This window comes from Contarinia nasturtii, unplaced genomic scaffold (genome assembly GCF_009176525.2).
Source record: "Contarinia nasturtii isolate CC-2019 unplaced genomic scaffold, AAFC_CNas_1.1 Cnas_scaffold_78, whole genome shotgun sequence".
Lineage (NCBI taxonomy): Eukaryota > Metazoa > Arthropoda > Insecta > Diptera > Cecidomyiidae > Contarinia > Contarinia nasturtii.
The window spans coordinates 2654245-2676642 of NW_022197436.1; the positions used below are offsets into that span (position 1 = coordinate 2654245).

The window sequence follows — 22398 nt, forward strand, 5'->3', positions numbered from 1 at the left end:
TAATGCAGTAGAATCAGCAGAGTACGGCATCATCACACACAAACACAAACACACATGGGTGCAACGAAAGTTTAGGCTTGAAACATTCGCGACGCATGAAACACACTTTGTCATATGACACAAACCACACGCGCATAGAGAAAAGTTGTCGCTTAAAATAAACGACAACGATGAAGACGACAAGAGAGAGACACCGAAAATAAAAGAAATAAATGGAGAAAGAGAGTTGTCTCTTTCTTTTGCTTTGTCCCTCTCTTCCGTTTTCGTTTAATGCCATGCAAAGAAAGTGAATTGTTTTTTTATTGTTGTTGCTGTGTTGTGCAGTTGTGCATTTTGTGCCATTTTCGTGAAGCGCGTTTTCTGTATCGTTTATCCATTGTCGAGTATCGACTAATGTGTATATATACGCATACAAAGTTCTATTACAAACAATGGTAATGTATCTCTCTGTAGTGTCGGTTGAATGGGTCAGGAAGAGCAATGCAATGAATATAAACCTGCCAACAATTTTCTAACAAGAATGGAACTGAAGATATAAAGAAGAAAAAAATGAGAAGAAGAGAGTGGGAAAATGAAATCGGCTGATGCATTGATGAATATTTGTCATGTCATTTATAAACGAAATAATCACAGTTTTCCATCGAATTCCGTTTAAATTGATCGATATTTTTTTTTTTTGCTTTTCCGTCTCCATGTTTCTTGGATACCTCTTTTCGAAACCAAAATGAAATCATGTAGTAAACCAGCATTTCAACTGCCATTTATTGCACAATTTAATATTTCATATGAATGCTATTACTGATAAACATGATACGTACGGTTTTATTTACAAAACCATACGATATTTGCAATTTTCGAATTATGTCCGAATGGAAAATTGAATTACAGAATAACAAATACGTGAATGTGTGTATGTAAATAGCGAAAGAGAGAAAATGGAAACAGACAGTCGACGAAAAAAAAATCACAACGTTTTCGCTGGCATAACCACATGCCAACAGCCCAAGAATAAACAGACTACTTCAATTTTTCGACAAACGCAGACTTTTGAATCGTGATTTGTTCTGCTCAATTAACGAAGAAGATATGCGCACCGCACCGGTCTCGCAATGCGGATCATTCATCAAGCACCGTTCTTCTGAATAAATAAACGGTTTTTGTTCGGTTGTATACAAAACGTAAGAAAATTTATGCTGGATGCTCCTCTAGAAATCATTACTTGCAAAAATGTGCGGCTAAAGCTTAAGCAAAACCAAAGCCAACGGAATTTTCTTTTCATTGCTTCTAAAAAATGTGTGTATGTATTCTAAGCTCATATTAAGCATTCTGTGCATTATATTACGCGTTGTATGCCAGCAGCCCTGTTCTACTCATTTTCTCTCGCGCTCTCTATTTTCATTCACCCTTCGTCGTTTCTTTTGAGAAACGTTAAATTTATGTACACGAAATATAATATATAGAGATACCACAAAAAGTAAATAAATAATCAACGCGAAGGCACACAGAATTAACATAAATATGTGTAAAATCAGTTTGGCGAAAATCAGATATGGAAATTTTCTGGCTGTATGGCGAACATCTACCGTATGAGTGTTAAAAGTGGAAAATGAAGACAAACACATACGATACACCAGCGATCAACGATGAAATTTCATTCCAAATGCGCAAGAATAAAAATTAAAACAAAAAAAAAACCATACGAAAGACAAACGGTGCACAAATGATGCGGTCAAAGTCTTATGCAGGTTTGACAAACACACAGATGAAAATGACGTGGAACAATGACAAAGATATGAAGGAAAATATGCTCGTTAGCTCGACTCTCGCCTCTGTTCGTTCTTAATATGGAAGATTTAAATCTTTGGCTAAAACTAAATGAGTTTCAGCTGATGGATAAACATTTGACAACCATTGCTCCAATAAATTATGAAACAAGCATTCGCATTTTATTCGACAGAGATATTATTTACTTTACATAGAGGGAGAAGGAGAGAGTTTCGTCCATAAGTTAAGCGAAATTCCACTCCTAAACGATCTTAAACGTCTTTAAATAGTCCACTTGAGGTGATTTTGTCAAACACACGTGAAAAAAGTCTTTTTTATGAGCCACATGTGAGGAATTTCATCCCAAGTGTATATTGTGTTTTATTTCCGAGAAAAAAACTCTTTTCCCCTAGGGGGTAGACACAATAGAGAATGAATGAATACCAATGAATTGTCATAATACCTATCTATTTTCAAATACGACAATTACTTACTTATTCAAATATTACTTGTATTAAAAATGTGAATACCTTGATTACCAAATGTCAAATTGATATCGGTAATAAATATTTCAAGTTTTTTCCATTTTGTTTTAACATTCACCATTTCGAAATTTATTTTAATTTTTTCTGTTTTCTTTCGATTATTTTTATTAAAATTGTTTTTGCATTTATTAAACCAATTGAAAAAATACACTTAATAGCGTTGAAAAAGTTTTTTTTTAATATTTGGAAGATAATATTCATATGTGCACATTGCGAGACGTTGTTGAATACATTGAAATTTCGTCTAAAACTGTGAATACCAAGAATACCTTCAATTTCGGTGAATATCTCAAGTAATATTCCATGTGTCTACCCCCTAGCTTTTCCCGCTTTTGTCTCTTCAGTTTCTTTGTTTATAGCTTAACGCAAATGAGAACAGCACAATGTGCAGGCACCCAACATTTGTTGATTTGTTCGCTAAACATAATCGTATATGGTTAAGAATTCGCTCACACAATTAAAAGACGTTTTTGAATATATTTAAGTTAAAACACACACACACGTGCACATACCACCACCACCGGTTGAGCTGCAGATTGAATGCTGCCAAATACAAAAGTGGCTCCTTTTCATATATTTTATTATTCATTGGAAGAGCTTGAAATCTCTTTCCATGCTCGGAAGCTTAAGGCATCGACCCAGCTTCATCAAGACACACATATGAATATGAATATGTAGAGTGTAGATACTAGATGTGTATTTAAAATTGATGTACCGTATTTTTATATGATAAAAGAAGAAAAGTTCCGAGAACGTACTCACGTTAGACATTAATTTAAAATAACAACCAAATTAAATTTCTTAATTATTAATAATGTTGTGTATGTTCCATGGTGTTAGGCTTCATATCCCCGATAATTCCATCTGTCGTACATTTACATATGAGTGGAAAAATTTCTAATTTAAATAACCAACAACTTTATATTTACTGAATTTTCGAATGATTTGTGGTTGTATATCTTTCTTTGACAGAATGTATGGTGCCTGATTCTTCAAAGTCATAACGTACAATTGTGTATGTGTGTGTGCGGCTTAAATTTGTCGAAAATAAATGACATCCTAAGCCATATGTGTTTGAATTATGTCATCTTTGCCAATCATCTTAACAAAATATACGAACGCAAAATCTATTTCTCATTCCATTTCATGTTAATATGCCAGTGTATTTCATTCATGTCAAAGCTGAGTACTCAAATCAGTTTGGTTGTCAGATTTCTTTCTTTTTTTTTTAAACAGGATAACAAAAAATAGATGAATTATCGTCGTTACCATCACGAAACGTATTCGTAATCATCGCGCAATGCTCTTTTATACCAACATAATGGATTGTCGCGCGCAAAAGCTTCAACATTTGATTAAATTGACTCGAAATATTTCCCATTTAATAAACGTGGGGAAGCGGCAAAATAATTATATTATGCATTTAATAATCCTTGTTATAGTTCAACGCGCCAAATATTACTTTGGAAATAATAATGTGCCTTTTTTTTCAAAACGAAAAGTTTTTTCCTCACCAAATTTAACCTATTTAATCTAATTGTAAACAGTTGTAAATGCCTATACGAAAAAATTTCAAATGAATTATTAATATTTTATCTCTTTTTCCACTTTATTTCCAGATAATTACACCAATCAAGAAAAGTCAAATGTTTCATCAGTGGTTGAATTTTTCCAATAAACTAATATCGAAACGGTAATTTTCAACATAAACTTTAAATAAGTAATCAAAAAAACACAAAAAAAAATTCCGACGATAATCCAAACTCTAATATACAAACCAAAACTTGGAATTCGAATAAAAAAAAAAAAAAAAAAATTGTCCGTAAAAAGAGTAAAAAAATCATCTGAGTAACAAAAAAGCTCTGCGTGTGGTCTTTATGGATTTTCATTTATATCCAAATGTTCTTCCGTCAAAATTAAAACACAAGGAAGAAAACAAATACCACAACATATTGTTTTCCCTTCATTAAATTTTCATCGTACCGTGATATTATCATACATTTGCTTGCACATTAAGAAAAAGCTCGAACCAATTTATATGTTTTCTGTTCGCATTTACCTTTTTGGGGGTCAGTGTATGTGTTCTTTTTTTCTTTACTTTTTTTCTTCATTTCGTTGAATTGAATTAAATTAAAAGACTAAACGTGCTCAGTCAAAGCGAACATAGAGAAATAAAGAAAGGAAAGGAAAACGAAAAAAAAAGGAGAAAATAATCGAGGGTTATGCGCTGAGTGGTAAAGCTTAATTAATGCTCAATATTGGTGAAAAATCGGTTCGTTTCAATTTCAGTTTTAACAAGTTTTGTGTTGAAGTAGATTCGTGCATGAAATCCACCCGAAACATTCTTAAAACAGACAAAGAGAAAGATAAATTGATATACACTGTAATCATAACGGGATAATAACAATAACCATCATATTAATATGATATAATAAAATAATGGTAATAAAAATTGCCGAGTAATAGAAAAGGTTAATATTCCAAGTGGTCGAGAGAGAGAGAAAAAAAAACGTGGAGCGAACCGGCACAAGAACGAAACAGTAAGTGTGTGTGCGCAAAGCAAATTCTTTTGGCTTGGTGGCGTGTAGCCAACACACACACACTCACACTTCAATTGATATGGTGGCCCAACAATCGAGTGAAATAAAATAACGAAAGAAAAAAAATTACGAGAAAAAAAAATAAAAATAAAAAAAAGTAGTGCGGTTCAGTTGTGAATTGTGATCATTAGCTACCAAATGTAATGTCATCACCGTTATCATCATTTTCAGCAACAACCACCAACGTCAATGAAGATATCATGTGGTTCGCGGCAAGAGCTTTACTGCTGCTGACATTAATTTCGGATTTCGCAGCAAGCGTCAAAGATAGTAAGTGACCCCTTCATTAGACTTTTAAATTATCACAATAAAGTATAATTTGATGCTGTTTTCATTGCCATTGTATATCATATTAAATGTAGAAAATGTGTGCGTTGTGCAAATTGATGCGTTTTGATACACACACACACACAAGATCGTCCCATTTCGTTTTCGACATCATTCGGGACCAGAGTGTATTATTATAGCACAAGCACATACGCATCATCACTTATCGATCTTCTATATTCCCCCCCAGTGAACTTTTCAAACGAAATATGTTTTTAGGATGCGCATTTAATTCAAATTTATTCGACAAATTTTAACCAAAATAATAATAAACTTTAAACAAATTACATTCATTTCACATTCGATTATATGCATCACATGCATGATACATGTGCGATATGTGAGAGATTATAAATTATTTTTTGGGGACAACTTTTGTCCAACAACTATTCCCATTTTTGCCATAATCATAAACAAATTGCCAATAGAGAAAAACAGATACAAACGCAGCCATGCTTATTAAAACCGACCCAAGCAATTGCATGCCGCGCTTACTTAATGCGTATGAGGAATATTTAGTTGAGGACAAGGACAACGATAATGGCTTGAGTTTGTTATTGGAAAGAACAGAAACACTTGCAAAACACTTATTTATTTATTTTTCAATTTGAATGCAGAGTTATCGGCACCTATTATCTAGTTCTACTTTTTTTGGTCCGACGAAAGAAAAGAATTCAATTTACAATAAATATTTGGTAAATGTACCGTTTAATAGTCCCAACTAATTCTGGTGGCCCAATTTTTTTCTTGTTGATGCCATTCGAATCGTTCGATCGATAAGTGGCCCCATGAAAAAGCACAAAGCATATGCGAGTTTTCAAAACTCCGAATTATCGATGGTTTGTAAAATAATTTCAGCGGTTTTGGTATGGCAGAATTTGTCTTTTTTCTGGGCTGTTGCTGTGGAAAAAAAAATCGCAACACATACAAAGCGTTCAAGCAACACCAAAAAAAGGTGAAGAAAAAAATAATAATTCAATGGCAATGGAGAAAGGAAGTTCCGTTGAAGTGTGTTTAGGAATAAAAGGTGAAAATTTAGATTATGTACGCTTTGACCATTTGAAATTATTCACCTGCGGCACACAATGTGTTTAAAATATTTATTGATGGGCTCAGGTGTAAACTGCTTGCCTATCAACCAAGTAACTGTTCTGGCATCCAATGCTTCCCGTTCATGGCATCTCACACACACACACCCACTCATTTAGGTGCACATACAAACACACATCGTTACATAATCCCGGAGATTAATCTTTCGAGAGCCATTCTCATTGTGATAAACTCCAAGTGTATGTGCTTATGCATGGCGAATAGTGTAGTTAGCAGGATATATCCGATATTTTTGTTTGTATTTGTCCGTCGCATGTATGTGTGTGGATGCGAACAATAATCTTACCTCTGCCGTTTACAAGCCGAAAGCTTATAGTATTATTTGATATGTGTTTCTTGTGTGTGATCCAAAAACCCGAGCCAAACAAAGGCCATATAATACACACAGAGAAATCAACTTCATTTTTGTACGATATTTTTCGAAAAACGTCAAAACACAACCACTGATATTGTATTTTATACTTTTCAATTATCAATGGTTCTTTTATTGAGTGTTAAATTTTACTAAAAAGAATGGGAAAATTATAATTGGGGTTGTGTTTTGACATTTCTCAAAAATGTTGTGGTAAATATAAATGTTTTCCTCTCGGTGCATTGTCGTCCATAACGTGTTAAATTCGAAAATATTTTGAGCATCAACGAAGATGACTGCAACTTGTCGTCCACGACACACAACAAACAATTCAATCCGAAAAAAAGAACATATATAATATACTAATCACCTTTAAAGCTTGATGTATATATAATGTCATTCGTGAATGTGGCATTTGCACTAATATTAGAGCATTATATGTTTATGAATATACGAGCTCATGTATCATTACGACGAATGATGGTGATAGATAGACAATGCGAAAAGCTATGGGCGAAAAGAAGCTTTTTCACTTTTCGTTTACATATTAAGTTACCATACACGCACACAAAATTGTGTTCGAGGCCTAACACCAACACCGGTCGAGAAATTCGAGCAATTATCACTTTTAAAATGACTATAGCCAAAACAAATACAAATATGACATCATCCAAACCGACACGTACGCAGTTTAACCTTGTTTTTCTCGTCATTTTTGCGAATACATATCAATATGGATATTTGACACAAAAAAATAGCGCCGATAGCTGGAAATACATCAATTAATTAAAAAAAATCAATCGAATTAAAAATGGTTAATATATGGCTCCATTTCAAAGCATTACTGATTCGTATCGGTGAGGCTGTGATTTCCGAAACAAAACATCCCGCAACATGAGCGCCACTGATTTGCGTGTTGGTTGAAACAGTTTTTAACTGCAACTGCCAAAACAACATTGCACAATGTACATTAGTTTACCTTTTTTATTTAATACAAAATTTCATAGTATCACACGCACACACGGCATGTCAAATAAATTTTATAATTCATACAGCAAAAATTGAAACCTATATATTAATTTATGATGTTTGCCTTGTGTAATGTATACATACATCCACATTGTGTGTGTTACAATTATTTATAGTTTGTTTTGATTTATTTTCAAACTAATGTCAAATATTTGATGTATTTGTTCATATAGGCGTGAGTCGATGATGCATGACTTGCATTCGATTTTTAATTTACATTTTCGAAAATAGACTCACATACTATGTAATTTGTTGTGCAATTGAAAATGTGCGTGTACATATTCAAATATTATTATTATTATTATTCTTGTATAGAGTATGTAACGAAATAAAAAATGTGAATAAAATCAATGTATGATTTACGAAAGCATATTTTTCTTAATTCAATTTCAATGGAATTTAGCATTCACTCGCGCGATACGTCTTCAATGCTGTGGCAAAGCGAATGAGCGATTTTTCCAGGCACATATCACCCATTTTTTTTTAAATAAGATGAAATTCCAAGTGTGCAATGGAATCAACGACTTTGATGACATTAACATATTGAGAGGAAGCAACGATTCAAGATTCAATGAATGTGCATGGCAATGTAACCCTAGTTTAAGTCGAAGTGATAGCGTAAGTTGAATAGAAAGCGAACGGGCACACATCGATTACAACCATACATCGCCATAATTCACAGAAATGTTATCGCTCTTGTTTGTCGCTACACAATTTTCTTTCTCGCCCATTCTCATTCTTTCACATTTCACAATTCGTCGAAACCACCTATACACCACATACAAGCATTGAAATTTTCGATTTGCAGTGATTTCAATTTGTTGAAGTGATTTATTGGTTATTCGAAATGGTATTCGATAAGCAAGGTATATATCGATTTCGATATGTAGAATTGATTGTTTTGTGGATGTGTTCAGTGGAAAGTGAACAATAATAACAAAAGAAAACAAACTCAAGTCCGCATCGATATAAAATATGAGCGCCAACAGCAACGGCCAATAATCACAATCATGAAGGCAACAACAACAATGCTATATCCACATATCCAATTGGAAAATTGAAAACAATCGCCGTGCGACGGCTGAATAGCTATTAGCAACAGATTCAGAGGGGATTGACTGTTTAGTAACAGCCAAGGCGACGTAAAGCTACAATTGTTTTCTTTTTCTCTAACATTCTAAATAATTTTATTGTGGATTTAATAAATAAATCAAATATATGATTTCACAAACTCATTGACGTTTGAGGTGCTCATACAACGTCTCCTTCCGTTCAGCACTTCAAATTTAGGATTGTTGTGCCTTTTCTGTATCTAGATATCATCTCTCCATATATTCCTTTCGTTATTACCGCCATTAGTAGGTTGTTGCCAAGTTGTTGTTGCTGTTCATTTTGTTAGTTTTGTTGGGAATAGTGATACGTTTTGGTCTGTTAGGCATGAGTTGGTAGCAATTCACTTTACTATTATAAGAATATGTGCTGAGTTTTCGTGTCACCATTATTTACATTATAAACATTTTCAATATAAAAAAGAATCCAAACAAAAAACGCAAACCTAACACAAAAAAATTGTTAAAAAAAAAAAAAAAAAAAAAATTAAAGTACACTCGTAAAGACGAAGCAGTGATGGGGTACCGGAGTGTACGAAAATTGGTTAGTGATGCGATTGCGTGAGGAATATAAATAATACGGTTCGACAATACATAACTATCGTTATCAGCATGAAACACCATACTGGATCGATGCACTTATATTGATAGTGTATTGATAACACATTATACCATTCAAAAATATTGATACGAAAAATATTATTATAAGAGGGAAAAAAATATAGTAAGGTATTTTTTGATGATATGCTATATTCACTGGTCTGTCTTTAACTTTTGATGTTTGCCAATCCCATCGCTCGCTCTCTCTTACTCTCCGTCTTTTTCGGTTGGTTAGTCATCGTTGTTGGTTGTGTGATTCACTATCCTTTATTTTGTGTAGCTTGTATGTATGTATACGTTTCTTATGACAAACCACAAAACTCTAGTTACAACATGATTTATATCCCACTCTCACCTTGCAAGACATTGATTGACTTTTTCCATCGATGAATAAATCAGTTTACCATCTTTTTTGCATAAATGCATATTCTATATGAAATCATCTTGTGTGCACGATACGAACGAATTTGTTGAAGTGTGTGCTGTCGCTTTGGTTCGACGCGAGTTGAGTTGTTTGAAAGCAAAAAAAACAGTGGAGCACACACAACCATCTATCTACACCTGAAGCATATGTTATTACCGCAAAAAAATTCATTGATTTAAAGAACACTGAACGAATATTCGAGAGGTAGATTTATTACATAACGGCACGAAAATTTTATTTATGGCACTTTTTTCGTCTTCAATCATAATGTATACGCAATGTAAAGCACACACACACACACCGGGATGATACGATAAATGCTTCGATATAAACGATGTTTTGTCTTCAGTCGGCGAATCTACAAATTGAAAATAAAACCAGATCTGAAACAAAATAGAACGGCATGAAAATTATTATTCTCGTTATTAAACATTTAATATTTACGCATTTTTCATGTCTTCGTCCGAACCGAAGTATGGTGGCTTTGTTCGATGCTGTGATGTATGCGAAGCATCATTTTCCCTGTTCTCTCCTACTCGTGTGCTCGGCGGTTAAAAATGAAACAAGATCGAGATATAAAATGCACATAAAAAATAAATAGACTTGAGAACGGTATTTAATGTTTATACGGTAAAATTTTCAATGGGTATGCTTCAGGCAAGAGACACACGAAGAAAATTGTCTTCGTCGTTGCCATCGTCATAGTCGCATCGTCAACGCTTGTTTGAGCATGTATATTGGCTAAAACGATGTTTGCCTTTTGCATTATTTCACATATCAGATGGAAGCGAGTGAGAGAGAGAGAGAGCGAGGTACCTGTGTGACATTCGCTAATGTATTTTAACATTGATAAGATCATTTATCGGGTCTGAATAAACGCCCGTTACGAACGGCATTCATTAATCAATGTGACCAACAACCGGCGATGCATTCGATGCAAAATGCGTAAGCATGCCCATCGCTTGTTCCGGTTTTAATTGTCAAGTCAATGTTGTTGCCAACAACCGCATATATTTTGAGTGCGCATTCTTCTCCAGTCATCTATCTACTCTCTAACTTTCTCCCTATCGGTCTCGATTTTTTTTTCGTGTGTGTTCGCTTTCATTTGGCTGAAAAATACTTGGAATGCTTCTATGTCAGATTCAGCACGTTGTACAATTTAACGATCTAATGCTCTGTGTACATTTGGCAATTTTTTTTACACATCTTCATGCTGCTCGATGCTAAAATTTATTACATCGAATGTTGTAAATATATTCTTTTCAACCATATATAACGTGCGATGGAAGATTTTCTTTCGACGTTGTTTTTTGTCGGTTCGTCGTTTCGGTGCCCGTTACACACTGTTTTTTTTTTCTTCGTATATATATTCTCTGTCTCCTTCCCCCAATATGTGCGCTTATTTGTGTGAATGCGGCTATGGCCGCTAGTGGCGCACAGTTTTTTTTTCTTCTTCTTCAAGATATATATATTTTATTTAAATAAATGTTCATTGATTTAAACACGAGCAAAAAATTTATAGTATATTTGGAATAGAAACTGAACTAAACTAAGATAACACACTCACTTGAAACGATTTCGATATGGAGAGAGAGGAAAAAAAGCAAGAATAACGGCAGAAAATAGATTGAAGAACGCAAAACCATAACAGCTAGAACTAAAAAAAAGCACGGAATGTTGAGAGAAAAAAAGATTCCAACGTGAAATCACATGCACGGAGAGAAAGAGATAAATGAAAGAAAAGAGAGAGAAACCAGCGGAAGGGAAGCAAAGAAAGCTAAACCAAACAAACCACTTTATTTTCGTCTTATTGATTTAACGTGTAAAACACAAACCACATTCATTCAAACAACATGAATGCCGAACGAGCGAACGAAATGCGCTTGCAAAAAAAAAACTAAAGAGAAAATGCTCGCCTGTCGAGAACCTGGCGGCATATACCCACAGTTCGTATTTCTCTTGATGCTTTTTAGCATTTTTCGAACGTGTGCTTTTGCTCACTTTTCTGCATCCATTCGTCTGTTTGTGGACGCTTTAATTGGTGTGTCAGTGTGTTGGTGCTACTTTACGGTTAGTTTTTTTTTTCAACCATTTTTTTTCAAGTTGCTCTTCTCTTCACATTTTCTCTGCGGTTGCTATCTGGCTGGGTGTGAGCCATTGCTTTTGCCTTCGATTGAAAAATGAATCTGTATTTTATTCGAGTGGATGAGCCGATGAGCAGTATTCCATCTTCAAGGTGCAGTTATGTGAATGAATGTGTGTGCGCGATTTTTTTTTTCGCGGAAAAGGAATGCAATGCTTCCACCATGATCGCCAAGTCAATATATTTTATATGATTGCCGAACAAAGAAGATATTCTTCTGTAAAAGAACACGAACGAAGAGAGACGAAGTAGAAAAAAGGCGACCAAGCAATCCAAGGTATCTCCAACTGCTGTGGTGCAGTCTCCATACCTCAGATCGTTGTATAATTTCATGGAATAGATAACAAAGTTTTTAGTACGATGGAATCGGATAAAAAAAGTCACGAACCAAGAGAAAGGGAACGAAAAGGAGAAAAGAAACAAAAAAATGAAGCCTAAATAACTCGATGATTTGCTGTTTTTTTTTATTCAGTCGATGCGATTTTACATGTTCGCGGCAGACATACACTCACTCACTCGCACTAAGAATGGCTGCGATAGTAGTAAGCAGTATAAAATATACTTTTGCATATGTTTCAAGTTCTGTCATATTTTTCTTCTTGATGAAATCCAATGAATTTGGATACAAAGACATTACAGTATTTGTGTGGCTTTGCACAATCGATTACACATATTTTTTTCCATTTCCTTGAGTACTATTTTCCTCTCTCTATATATTGATGTACCATGATCGTTTTCTTTTTAGCCATCATGTATTCTTGTCTATGATGCTGATACGGTTGATGTTGTACATTTCTTTATTTTTTTTTATATTCACTGACTTTCTGCACGAAACGAATGAATATTCTTTACGCTTGCCACACACACATTATCTGTCTTGCTCGTTACCCTTTTTTTCAACAAATCAGTGGCAAGAAAATAAAAACGGAACAGGAAAGAGTGAAGAGCGCTGGAACAACAAAGGAAAACATTCCACTGGTTGACAGCCTGTAAAGAGACCTCTCTTTAGTTTTGCAGTTTTCGTAGTTTATATATGGGATGTGAAATTTATTGAACGGATTGAACGAGCAAAAATTTGAAGCGTATAAATATTGCGATCATGCGGAACTGTTTTCTACTTTCTTTCTGCTTTTTTCCATTCACTTTATCTTCGTTTTTTTTCAAGCTATCGGGGAAAACTGGTGCCAATTCCCTTTTTTTATTCTTTACGTCGTGTGTGTGTGCCTTTTATTCCCATTCACATTTTTCGGTCGTTGGGTATATCAAATGATTATGCATGTAAATCGAAATCGTACAACATAGAACATTGATGGTGTGTACACAAACATATCCATATACTGTGCACCGACATTTTACGACTAATGGGCTCATGCATAGATTTTGATTTACATAATAAATATTCGATGTTGAGATTGGCGATACGATCAGTGCGAATAACGAAGAATGAAAAGAAAAAAGAACCATAACGACAAAATTCTTTATGAGATCAAAATTTCGATTAGACATTTTGTGCATTATTTTCGAATAAAATTCATTTTCTATCGCCTTCCGTACGCAGTGCCAAAAAATATCATTCAGATGGTAATAAAGTATAGTGATATAATCATGTCTTCATGTGTTTTTTTCTGTGTGCGTACATATATGAGTGTCGATTAGTTGAACTTGGATTCAACTCAATCTGTTACTCTTATGAACACAACGTTATACACAAAGAAAGTACGATATTGTTGATGGTGCGAATGCAAATTCAAATCAATTACACTGTCTACTATTAGAATGAGATGGTCGGATAGTTGGTGTGTTTTTTTGACATTGGAGAGTTCGACGTTCTTGTCTACAAATTCTCTTAACGCAAAATTTTCAAAGAAATTTCATTTTCGACGCTTTGCGGTTAATTTACGATTTATTTACTTTATTTATTGGGAATAAATAAAAGAAATCTCCAGAGAATTTGGTTGTGGTCGTGCGTATTTTTTGTCCATACCTTCAATTGATTTTATATCGGTCTTGGCTCATGCATATCTCCGCTGTTCCGCTGTTGCGATATTGTTTTGGTGGCTGTTCCCATCTCAATCACAACTTTTCGTACTTTTTGAAACCGAATTGACTTTTCTTTTTCTCACTCATTCAATCTCTCTCTCCCTCTCTCTCTCTCTCTCTTCATTCTCACAAGCTAAAAACCACAATCACACAAATTCTATGCGAGCCAAAAAAAAATTCGGTTGCCACAAATAAAAAAATATGTCTGTTGATATTTGTGCGGCTGGTGTATTAAAATGGATGACGGTGCTGAACGTAAAGTAATAAATTTCTACGACGTTTCTGTTTTTCATTTTCTTTATATGTTTTTATTTATTTATTTATGAGTTTTGCACGCAAGATTTATATTATTTTTTTTCTCCTTTTGCCAATATGGCGTTTGACTCTCTCATATGAGCTTTTCGTTTGTTGTCCATTTGGTGTGCAAAAGACAAACTCCAAAGAAAAATGTCTAAAGGAATGGCCAACATGAAAATCAACATGATTCGTTGTGAAGGACGAACAGATAAAAAAAACCACACTTCGTTTGGTTTTTGGGATAAAGCGAAGAGGATCACAAAGTGCGAACGAAGAAAACCAAAAGCATCCGCAAGGAATTAATACATCAGAAACTGATTAATTCCTTTCACGTATCGGAGAATCACTACATTTTACCTAATTCGAATTGCACGTGCCGTATGCTAAGTGCACATGATTCATTGGCTTGCATTCAACTTTGATAAGTGTTTTCGACGTTCATTATTATGTTCAAGTGTCTATTCTTCTAGATTATAACTGCCAAACTTTTCGGATGAATTACAATAGAGTTTCTCACTAATTTTTTTTTATTTGTGAACTAAAAAAAAACACAAATACGCACACACAATAATGAAGAAATCAGCCTCACTCCATTGCCACGCCCTCCTACACTTAATCGAATGGAAGAGAGCGATTTACTCTTTCATTTCCATAAATGAAAAGTATTCGGATGAAGGAGGAAGAGAGAGAGAGATAGAGAGAGTGTTCTCGAGAACGCAACGGAGCACTAAATCATTTTTGTGCCATTAAATGCATGCAGAAAGATTTGAAGCAGAATCGAGATGAGAACACTTCGATTGCATAACCGAAAAACCAATAAAATGTTCTCAAACCAGAGAGATCCGGCAAGAGGGGACAAACCCGAATCATTTGTGCAAAAGAGAAAGCAAATTGTAGAGGCGGAACGCAACTATTTGCTGCACATTTTCAATACCACCAAAGTGAATCAAGGAATTTTCGATCCAAATATTTTCAGAACAAAAGTTTGGAAAATTGATGCGGTCACTTTTACGTCAATATAAATTTACTATTGTTTGAAAACTAATTGAAACTTTGCTAATTCAACGTTTATTTTTGAGCTTTTCATGCATATTTTAATTAAAACTATTACATGTTCAATGCGAAAGTGTGTTTTATGACAATGAGAGAGAGAGAGAGAGAGAGAGCGCGAGAGATGTGTGTGTGTGTGAATGAGAATGAGTGCGTGTGCGCGCGACGACATAAATTGATGATAATATAGAGTCTCTTCCTTTTTTGAAATGTCCTCGGAAAGTCAGCGAATAGCTTAAAACTTACAAAGCTTTTATCAATCCGTAAAGCATTGCCGATACGAAAAAAAAGAAGAAGAAAAATTCAAAGCAATCTCTGCATCCCGAACCCAAAAACTAAACCGAAACTAAATTCAACACAAGCAATTCAACTGAATGGAACGGAAGCTGATACTCAAGTTGAAGTTGAAAGTAAAATGAACAAAATACACTATCTGATATGGCCATTGGAAATGTAATAAAAAAAACGAGCGCCAAAAATGTGTTGAGGCTCGTACTAAATATTTATGACCCATGATTATGTTCCCACGATTTAAACTGCCTTTCCCATTCATGCAACATACATATCGTTTGTTGTGTTATTATAGATGTTTTTTGTGAATGAAGCTAAACTGGACCAATGACATCGTTATTATGTATATACGATGACATGCACAATACAAATAGAATGTATGTGTGTATGTGTTTGCCATGATCGTTGTCATTGTCATCAACAATTTTATGCCATTTAATAGCCACCTTCAAGTACTACAGTGAGAAGACCACTTTCATCGGATATTCAAATGCTCTTCGCTCGTTTCTTTGGCATCACCGTTCGTCTTTTTAACCAAGCAAGGAAGAACTGAAAATAAGAAAAACAAAAATGGTGACATCTAATAAATGCTCTGGATGCACATCGTAACTAGACTTATCCACAGAATTTAAAAACCTGTATCTCTCTCTCCGCTTCTCTTTAATTTGGTTACAAAGCTTACATCAGTGGCATCAATTTACTTTTCATTCGGATAAACTTACAAACACACTTTCACTCCTCGCAATTATTCTCGCGTGCTTCTATCTCCGTTTGCCCATCGATTTTACCTCACACTATTTCAACCATTTCAGTGGATGCCGAATCAAGAACGGAAACACAACTTTTTCGTTCTGCGTACAAATTTACGGGGTTAAAACTTCAGATGTTCAAGTTAAACGATGGAATCTGTTTGTAATTTTGCTACCAACATTCAAAACAGTTGAAAGTTAATGAAGATATAAATGATTCTGTATCATATAAGGCATGTTACAACAAAACACACCACACCAAACACACACACACACTTCTATATCCAATTTCTCTATATCGTCTATGAGTCGTCGCAGCAAGAGAGATAACACCATCAAAATTATTTACACATAGCGAATACAAAGTATGGCTAAAGAACACTTGTTTGTTTGCTCTACTTTAAATACTAGTTTTCAAGCAGTTCTTCTATCGTTCGATTCGACTATCACAAGAAAACTTTACCAAGTTTTCTACACGCTCAAAGATTGGAGATGATAGCAATTTGCTTATTATTGTATTCCCTCTTATTTTTTTGTGTGTGTGAACTTCTTTCACTTTTCTCTTCTTCTTATTTTTGTGTTCGCGCACTGTCCCACCCCTCGCTCTCTTCCTTTATAACTATCACAGTTTCTGATATGACAAACATAGCAATAGTTTGCATACATTTTCGTTGATTGTAACAATTTTTGTGAACATTTTTTGGTGAATCGCGAAACATGTTTAAAATTTGTTTGGCGGAATAGCGAAACCATCGCGAAAACATTCGGTAAAGTTTTTAGTAAATAATAGTGCCAAATATATATGATTATATGCATATAAAACATGAGGACAAGCAAACGAGTAAACAAAATGTATAAATCGAATCACAGCAGTATGTAATACCGTTGTTGTGTATTATACTGTTGTGTACACATTTGTTTTGGAAGTTTGAAATTGGTCAATTTTCAAATTGAGAATCTAACTCACTACGGGTTGTCACATAAGAACTGTGCATATAATTACGATGTTTGTTTCTTTTTTCTTCTCTCGGTTGCTTGTGAAGTAGAAATTAGTTCCTGCCGGTTCGAATTAAATGGATCTTAAGTTTTGTCAAGTGAACGAGCATACCATTGCTTCCGCCCGCCACTGCCGACGGCATTTTCGCCTTAATGCTTTTTGAATACATACACAACAAGATTTAGATAAAGACAGGCGTTGTCGCCAAAAACGATCTAATTTCAATAGGCAAACTAAATTGAGGCGTACACAAGAACAACAACAAGAGCAAATACCTGCAGATGTAATATTATATGAAGCACATATTATCCATGTTGGAATTTGAAATGTGTGCCGTAACGTCATTGCTGCTCCAACACACAACAGAGTCAAGTTACAATCACACACACACAAACATAAAAGCAAATAAATAAATAAACATAGCCACAACTTTGTTTCCGCACCTAATTAATATTGTAATTAAAATGTACCACTACATTTAAACTTAGTTTAATCTACATATTCCGCAAGGAGTGATATGAATTTTCTACTTAAAAAGTTCCGCCTGTTTTCTTCTGGATTTCCGTTCAATGTTGGTGTTGATGGAATTTTTCCCGTTTGAATCACGTTTCGGTATTTTGAACTTCAAATGGCCATCGGCGGTTTGCTGTGCCCTGGCAATTGATGCGCTACTATCGAATATAGAATGATTTTAAGAGACAAATAGAATACAATATTATTGGCCAATGATATATATATATATAGAAATGTGCATTCTCCTTCAATTATATACGTATTCAAATATATAATAGTTGCACACAAAGCACGACGACAGCTGGGCAACGCAGCAACTTGATTATGGTTGTCACTGTTTATATTGGGTGTCACAAATTTGTACCATTTTTGATTTAGGCGATCGAAATTTGTGCCATTTTTAGTTTCGCTGGCAACCGCACCATGGCGCTACTGTCAACGTTGCTTGTCATCGTTGCGCTTTGGTTGCACATGAAGTATAAAGTACAATTATTGCCTCAAAGACATTGTGCTGCATGTGAATTGCTTTTTGTTTGTAATTAAATTTCCCAATTTGAGTTCATAATTCACATGGTGGTTTCAATGTTACCGTATTTGCTGTCTGTTGTTGTCGTCGTCGTCGTTGAACTCACATGTCTACAATGCAGATGTAAAACTATTTTTTTTTCTTTGCGAAGAAAACTTATAGAAATTTCCATGTTTTACAATGATTTGTTGCCGGTTTTTGATGTGAACAAAGGTAAATGATCGAATATCACGCGATTTACTTGAAAGCCGATTCAACAAAGAATCAACAATTTTCCGGTAGATTTTTGGTGTTGTTATTTTCTATTGCCAATTTCGAAATGTTTTCCGTGCAGAGCCCGTCCTACGGCTGCATCGCATTAAATTGTAATTCGTTCGTTTGTACACTTCCTTTTTTGGTGTATGTGCGCGTAGATACAAAAGTGCGCGTCTTCCAATTACCGCACGTCATTTAAACATTCGTAAATGAGCGCAGCGCTCGAATGTTTTTAGCATTGATAATAAAACGATTCAAATAATGAATAGACACACAAAGATACGACAACCCAGTAATCGAAATACATATTGTGTGTGTTGTGATTTACGTTGATTACATGAACATTGTAAATGGCAAGTGACGGCAAACGTGCCATGTTAAGCACATCGCAATTGATAGCACACGAACTGTTGCTAATTCTTTTTATCCACGCCAATTTATACCGTTTTCTATTCGCCATTTCAAATTACCCGCACCAACACACACACAAACACACATTGTTGTTTGCGATGTGACGATTCGCATTTGTGTTTAGCTTTTTCTTAAAGATATACAGCACTCTTTCGGTTCTCCTCTTACTTATTCTTGGCAAACACACATGTACCCATATATTATACACCGTATTTAGATTGCATGCTCTTTTGCGGTAATGGTAATGTTTCTATTAATATTGAATTTTGTAATTTATATTAATTTGTTCACACGGCAGCAGTGCTGTTTGACGAATGGCATTGTTGAATGGTGTTTGTGTCGAATGCCCGTTATTCATTTATTGATCTTACACCATTTTCAATTATACAATTAGATTCATGTGCACGGTAACAAGGGAAAATTTATTGAATAAACTATGTTTTTTGGCTTTAATCCGGAACACTCGACCCATTTATCAGAATTAACTGAATTAAATACTCGATAATGAATCTTCAACAAATTCGATTTGGTATCGAAGATCGATCAAAAGAACAATTGATTTGACAGATTAATTTTCCAACAATTTCATTCGAAAAACGGACATTGAATCGACTCTTTTTGTATTTAAAATCGATTTTAAAAAAAATATATGTGAAATGTATGTGCGTGTCAAACGAAATCTACATAACATATATGTTACACAGAATGTATTAGCACATGTATAATAGCGAAACAATTTTCCATATTTCTAACGGCGATTTGACTTTGAGTGAAAATTTATTGAACGAACAATTTTCTAAGCTTGGGATCATAAGCTACAATTGTTTTTTTTTCTGGTTGCAGTACCGAGAAAGTGGGTAGACAAGAAAATAAGCAAAAGCTGAATAATTATTATGGTAATAGCAACTTCACTGGTGTAAATAACGAAACATTTATCAAACATCGAGTAATCTAATGATTTTGAAAACAAAAACTTTGTTAAGTGTATCCGATTTAAGGCTTGTTGCTCTCCTGGCTGCTGCATTTTGTTCGATTGAACGATTTTTCGAGGCTTTGTCACACGCATACAAAATTCGCACACTTCTAGGCTACGGTTATGAACTAGAAAAGTTAAATTGAATTTGGCATCGATGGCAGATGTGTTTCAAAAATTTGAATGTTGATTTCCTATAAAATTTAACGGGAGGAGGCGAGAGAAAATGATTGCCCGCCTACATTGCTGTGCGTACAGCGACTAAGCATTTTGAGCATTACATGTAAATTACATTCATGAAAAGCGAAAAGTACGACGTAATGCCAGTAAGCCGATGGCAAAAAAAAAACGAAACAAACTTTTGAGAATTCAGCTTCGAATATCGTTGGATAATTTATTAATAAAATATCTGTGACAGCTTGTATATTTTCCATCCATAATTGTTCCAACAGGGAGCGTTGCGTTTATGGTCTTTTGTGGATCACTTCACTGCCAACTTTCGCATTTATCCTCAAATCGGACGAAAATTCAATTTTAACTTCGCTGGAGACCGTCGCTGCCGCATCGTAGTCATAGTTGCCACTTTTGCTACTGGGGGCTAAGCTTTCGGTTGGTTCCTGTTCCTATTCAATAGGTTATAACATTTGAAAAAGCATTATTTATTAATATATTGAATGTATTATGTAAATAGTGTGTTTTTCTTTTTGAAACAAGACCCACATGCGGAATTTTCACGAAAAAAAAAAATAGAAATCGAATTGAGGTTCAAAGGACTGGTATGCAAAGCTGCCTTATGTACGCACAAACTGAATGTACATGTTTTTACAGGCATTTGACGGTGGAAAAAAAGTTTTCTATTTTCTTTCGTCTATTTGGAATAAATCGATTCGGAATTTTTATCCAATTTCCAAAATGCAATTGTTTCACACAAATAAATTTTTGAATTTAAAAATGAACTAAAAAAAAACCCATAAATTTTTGCTCAATCTCTCTCTCTCTCTTCTCCTTTTATTCAATGTGAAATCAATGAGTTTTTTTCGACTTAATTTCAGTGTGTATGATGATTTTTCTCGATCATACTTGTGCGATTGTTTTTCCTATCAAAATCAAAGCAGCATTGAAAATCGATGCTTCATTGCACTCCCATTATCGCGCACTTGATGAACGCAGGAAATTTCGATAAATCGAACATTGAAAATAATTGAAGCATCAACAATTGCAATACAAACAATAATAAAGAAAATCGTGCGTATTCACCAGCACATTTATACATCCATTGCTTCCGTTGTTTTCCTCTTTTCTCCAAACACACTATCCATTGCACGAGAAAAATACTGGCCTCCGGTCTCTGATTCAGAAGCACACCACCCATCGACAACAAGTGAACGAGAGAAGAAGAGAGAAAAACAGCATTCAATGCTTCAAAAAAACACCAACAACTTGAAGATAATTCCACTGAAGTTTTGATAATACACAGAGATCTTTTTTTTTCGAGAGAAAAAAACCGTAAGCGAAAGAAAATTATTATGGAGCGGAATGAAGTGCTGAATAAAAAAAAACTGTGAAAAGACGATGTTGTTGATGAGAATGTAGCGGCCAATTGTAATCAAGTATGAAAAACCGTTCTCCTTACTTTATTTGGATGATGCTTATCCATGACCATTCTCTTCATTAACTTGGGATGTAATTTGGTTTGAAAATTGTAATTTCCGCTTTTCACTTGTTATTTTGTAAATACATGACATCCCATCGGATTGCTTGTGTATATTCACACATAGTGTTATACTACTACCTCTGTTGGATCAACGTCAATCCTATGTCACAAATTGTGATTCACAAAATCATCCATTGAATTTGGCTGTCGACAAAAGCATGCTTTCACCGAAAGATTCACAACATATTCGTTTGAAGATTTCGATCGTTCGACATAATAAATATTACGTTCCAAACTATGGACGATTTGAGTTGCCAAACGATTTGTATTGCCCGAGGTGCAGAGAAAATTTGCGAATATGAAACCGAAACATAAATAATTATTTGATTGAATGATTTCTTCTTCTTCGTCAATAATAATTTTTTTCTATTGAGCTTTACAACGCCGTGAATATGAAGCATGAATGGACAATTGTTTACTTTCGTTCTCAATAATATTTTCATTTTATTATGAGATAAGTATTACTGCTTTTCGACAATGATTCCTGCTCTGTGATGCTCATGGTGCGTTTCAGAGATGGAAATTATTATTGTCGGAATTCGTTCCTTTTTTTTTTCTTGCATTCAAACAGCAAATCGA

At 34.5% G+C, this 22398-nt stretch overlaps 1 protein-coding gene across 1 annotated transcript in view; it reads left to right on the plus strand.

Moving 5' to 3' along the window:
• Positions 1 to 4121: 4121 nt before the first annotated feature.
• The window catches only part of LOC116337068 (protein turtle), a 168880-nt gene continuing 150603 nt past the window's right edge, over positions 4122 to 22398 (plus strand). The window contains exon 1 of the mRNA XM_031761373.1: positions 4122 to 5179. Coding sequence (XP_031617233.1) covers positions 5053 to 5179 — 127 coding nt within the window. The 5' untranslated portion in view covers positions 4122 to 5052. The remainder of the gene's footprint in view (positions 5180 to 22398) is intronic.